Source organism: Cebus imitator, unplaced genomic scaffold (assembly GCF_001604975.1).
Source record: "Cebus imitator isolate Cc_AM_T3 unplaced genomic scaffold, Cebus_imitator-1.0 Scaffold117, whole genome shotgun sequence".
NCBI classification, from domain to species: domain Eukaryota; kingdom Metazoa; phylum Chordata; class Mammalia; order Primates; family Cebidae; genus Cebus; species Cebus imitator.
In genome coordinates this window covers 2,661,632-2,666,341 of record NW_016107432.1, presented here as the reverse complement: position 1 = coordinate 2,666,341, position 4,710 = coordinate 2,661,632, and the positions used below count along the sequence as shown (strand labels likewise).

At 53.0% G+C, this 4,710-nt stretch overlaps 1 protein-coding gene across 3 annotated transcripts in view; it reads right to left on the bottom strand.

Annotated features, from left to right (window-relative positions):
- PCGF3 (polycomb group ring finger 3) overlaps positions 1-4,710 on the bottom strand; it is a 72,283-nt gene that overhangs the window by 7,531 nt on the left and 60,042 nt on the right. For 2 of the 3 annotated variants that reach the window (XM_017538939.2, XM_037742158.1), the window contains exon 9: positions 3,017-3,154. In XM_017538939.2, coding sequence (XP_017394428.1) covers positions 3,017-3,154 — 138 coding nt within the window. Of the gene's footprint in view, positions 1-34; positions 666-3,016; positions 3,155-4,710 lie in introns of those variants that run through there. The other variant, XM_017538937.2, reaches the window with a different exon arrangement.

The window sequence follows — 4,710 nt, the reverse complement described above, 5'->3', positions numbered from 1 at the left end:
TAAAGACGCACCACAGTCTATTCCGACTGCTCGCTTCTTTTCAGTGCTGGGTAGTATTCCTCTACGGACGCACCACAGTCTATTCCGACTGCTCGTTTCTTTTCAGTGCCAGGTAATGTTCCTCTACGGACGCACCACAGTCTATTCCGACCGCTCGCTTCTTTTCAGTGATGGGTCACATTCCAGCATGGATGCACCATAGTTTATTTACCCACTCATCTACTGAAGGACATCTTAGTTGCTTCTGAGTTTTGGCAATTATGAAGAAAGCTGTTATAAACTGCCACGTGCCAGTTTTGGTGTGGGCAGATTTCACATCGGTAAACAGCAGAGGGCATGGCTGCTGGTGGTTTATGAAGAGTGTGTTTTGTTTTGTCAGCATCTGTCAAGCTGTCCTCCGCAGGGGCTGCACGTGCTGCCTCCCGCAGGAATGAACCTGTGTTCCTGGCGTTCACAGACGAGTTGTCAGTGCTTGGGATTATGGTCATTCTACGGGGTGCGCATAGTGTCCCATGGTTTTACTTGTGTTTCCCATGGTGTTACATTTCTTCAGATTCCTCCCTTGGTTAGACTGATGCACCCCATCTGCCTGGGTTGGCAGGCTCTGAGAGGCACAGTCTCAGCAACAACGAAAACCTCTCACTCTTCCCTCGGAGGAACCAGCCCTGTGCAGGGAAATGGCCACCTCTTCCCCACCACCCTGCAGCTTCCCACTCCACCTCATGTGAACATCCAAGGACTTTCTTGGCCCGCTCCGTCCCCAGCTACCATCCATCTTTTCTGTTTTGCTACACAGAAAAGCAAACAAAACAACAGAAACTTAGCCAAAAGCCTTTCTCCATTTCCTCCTCCCCCTTCCCCACCATGTCCTGACTTGGTTTCTCCCCAGGCTCTAGGCAGCCCATGCTCACCAAGTCTCCCCCACCCCGTGTCTGCTGTCCGTATCCCTGGCCAACCTGTGGGACACTCAAGGCTGGCACTGGCTCCTGACGAGTCCATGAAGGCCCTGACACTCCCAGACTCTGCTCTGTGTCACGAGAACAGCCCACCCACCCTGTCCTGAGACGCCATCCCCCCCATCAAGCAGCCCCAGCCCTGCAGGCGTTCCAAACCCCTTCCTTTTCTCTGCGTCGCAGCACAAATGCATCAGCAACTTATTGCGGTTTTCTCTGAATTAGTCTCCTGGGGCTACCATGGAAATTACCACAAGGACGGCAGTGGCTTCAACCAGCAGAAATGTACTCAGCCCTGGAGCCCATAAGGGCCGCTCCCTCTACAGGCTCCCAGGAGAAGCACAGTCCATTCTGTGCTACTGCCACAGAACGCCACACACTGGGGATTTATGAAAAATAGAAATTTATTTCGGCACAGTTCTGGAAGCTGGGGCATTCAAGGTCACCACATTGCCACCTGTGAGGGCCTCTGCTGCAAGAGAGAGAACCCACGCCGGCCAGCCCTTTCCACAGCAGCATTAATCTGTGCGTGGGGCAGGTCCTGAGGGCCTGAGCACCTCCCCAAGGCCCTAACTTCCAACACTGTCCACTGGGGATGGAGCTTCCAACATAAGAATCTGGGGGATGCCTTCGAACCACAGTAGGGGAGCCTGCCCTGGCTTCCAGCTGCTGGTGGCCCAGGTGCTATCTGGCTCGCCTTGAGGCTGCCTTGCTCCAGCCTCCACTCTGTCCTCCACTCCAGCCTCCATTCCAGCCTCCACTCCAGCATCCATTCTGTCCTCACCAGGGCCTCCTGTTCTCTATGCCTGGAGTCTTTCTCTGCCTCACTTGTTGTCATGAGATTTAGGCTCCACTCAGATATTCCAGGATTATTCCATATCAGAATCCTTCACCTAACTACATCTACAAAGATCCTTTTCCAAATAAGGTCCCATTGGCAGGCTTCAGGGGTGAGGATGTGGCTTATCTTTTGGGGCCACTGCTGAGCCCATTGCAGCTCCCGAGAGCATCTCCAGTGTGTCCACTTCTCCACCCTGACCACCCCACCACAGTCCTCTCCTGCGTCCGTTTCTGCACAGCCTGAGTGATTTTCCAAAAATGACCGCTCAGACCCACACGCCTGCCCACAGCTGTCAGAGCCTTCTCTCTGTGCAGAGCTGGACCCCTCAGACCCACACTCCTGCCCACAGCTGTCAGAGCCTTCTCTCTGTGCAGAGCTGGACCCCTCAGACCCACACTCCTGCTCAGAGCCACCAGTGCCTTCTCTCCATGCAGAGGTGGACCCTGCTGGCGCCTGCATCTTGGTGGTGTCACTGCCTTGGGGGCTCACAGGGACCTGCGCTGGTATGTTCATGGTGCGCTGGCCACTGAGTCCGCCTCACGCCAGCACTCCATCTCCTTACCCACCACAACCTGGAAGGGTCCTCCCTCTCTCCATCTGCCCATGTCTCTCCTTTTGAAATTAAACAACAGAATTTCTCAGCCTGGCATGGTGGCTCATGCCTGTAATCCCAGCACTTTGGGAGGCCGAGGCGGGTGGATTATGAAGTCAGGAGTTTGAGACCAGCCTGGCCAACATGGTGAAACTCCATCTCTACTAAAAATACAAAAATTAGCTGGTGTAGTGGGGTGCATCTGTAATCCCAGCTACCTGGGAGGCTGAGGCAGGAGAATCATTTGAACTCACGAGGCAGAGGTTGCAGTGAGCCGAGATCACACCACTACACTGCAGTCTGACGACAGAGACTCCCTCTCAAAACACACACACACACACACACACACACACACAACCAAAACAGTTTCTTGCTGTAAGGAAAACCTTTACGTATTTTAAAACAGTCTCATCAACTCGCCCCAGTTCTCACTTCCACTCACAGTGACCCTGAACGGTCCCGTCTCCTACCCCACTTCCTGGTGGACAGGCAAAACAAACTGATTTTTTTCTGGTTAAAATCTCCAAAGTTGTTAAAAAAAAAACGCAACAGCCCAAAGAATATTACAAGTGTCGCTTTTACAAGTAAGAGAGAACTTGTGACTGTTTCCACTCAGGGCCCGGCGCTCACCTCGTTGAAGGACGACAGGTTGAGCTTTTTGGCGATGAACTTCTTGAGGTGCAGGACGGTGGCCTGGGCGGAGCAGCGGATCCACTTGCGCTTCAGGCCCCGCAGTTTGCTGCTGTTGCACTCCAGGCAGATGCTCACCTGCGGGAAGGGCGGGGTGAGGCCGGCGCAGCAGCAGGACTCCCCTGGCGGTTCTGGACGCCTCCTCACACATATTTCACTAACTCCTCAATCTGGCACTGCGGACCTTTGTGAGGTCAGACATCTATTTGACTTCAACACTGCAGAAAAAGAATCTTACATACCTTATCTGAAAACCTGTTTATCATCTGCTTGCCACTTTGCGAAATCTAAGCTCGCCCTGTTAATTCTATTAACAGAATATTTGAAAGTTAACCCCCGGGGTTATTTATGCATCGCAGGCACTGAGTTCTTGGTATCCAGCTACGCCTGTCCAGGCAGCTGCTGGCTGCTGGGTGCTGGGTCACCTGCCTCCTGACAACAGAGGACAGACAGGGCAAAGAGAAGTGGGTATCCCGGGTCTGCGAATGTACTCGGGAGGCAGCAGTGTCTGCAGGAGACAACAGGGAAAAGCCCTGAGCAGAGTCACAGGTAGAAGGTCACAGCTGCCTTCCAGATGACCAGCAGTGTGGCAGGAAACCCGCAGGATAAAGTTAACTGAAGGTGACTGTGGAGTCCCAGCAGCACGGGCACCCAGCAGTACGAAAGGGAATCTTCCCAGGACAAGGCTTCACCCCAGGGCCCAGACGCTGGGCCCCCCAAGATGTGCCTGGCAAGGAAGAGGAAGGGCAGTGCTCACAGCGAACACTTCAGCAGGTGGAGCTGCAACAAAGGACACAACCAGGCCCTAAAAATGCAGTGGAAGAATGGACGGGTAACGGAAGTATGTGTGTCTAAAATCATAAAAGATAAAAAAAAAAGGGGGGACAACAGGGTACAGACAGAAGGGTGTTGAAGTTAACCAGACGCAACTTCTAAAGACAAAAACACTTTGACCAAAACTAACATCTCAGTGGATGGCTGAACCAACCTCACCTGAGAACTGATTAATGTCCTAAAAAAAGTCACTTAAGGAAGTTACCCATGTGGAGTAGAGACAAGACTAAGAGAAAGGAGGAAGACCGGAGTCCCAGAGGAAGGGGCAGAAAGGAAGTGTTAAGAAACAGCGACTGAGAATTTCCCACAGTGACCAACAGATCCTCAGATTCAGGAAGCAAAAGAATCCAAAACAAAAGAAATATGCCTATACGGTGCAGTGACTGAGCACGACCCACTGCAAGTCCCCCCAAGAGCCACCGAGAAGAAAGGTGGATTCTGTGCAAAGAGCGAGAGAGGTCCTCACTCCGGGGTGAGGATGAAAGGAAAGGAGGCTGCAAGCATGGGGACAAAGACCCGGAGTCCGCAGGAGGAAGAACTCAGGAGAGGAGCAGCACAGGGAGGAAGACCCAGAATTCGGAGACAGAAGAACTCGGGAGAGAAGCAGTGTGGGGAGAAAGACCTGGAGTCGTAAAGAAGAACTCGGGAGAGGAGCAGAGCGGGGAGAAAGACGGCGTGGGTGGGGGAAGTGGGGAAGGAACTGAGGAGTGGGGCAGCGAGGGAAGAAAGATCCAGAGTCCAGAGAGAGAACTGGGAAGAGGGGCAGAGCAGAGAGAAAGACCCGGAGTCCAGAGGAAGAA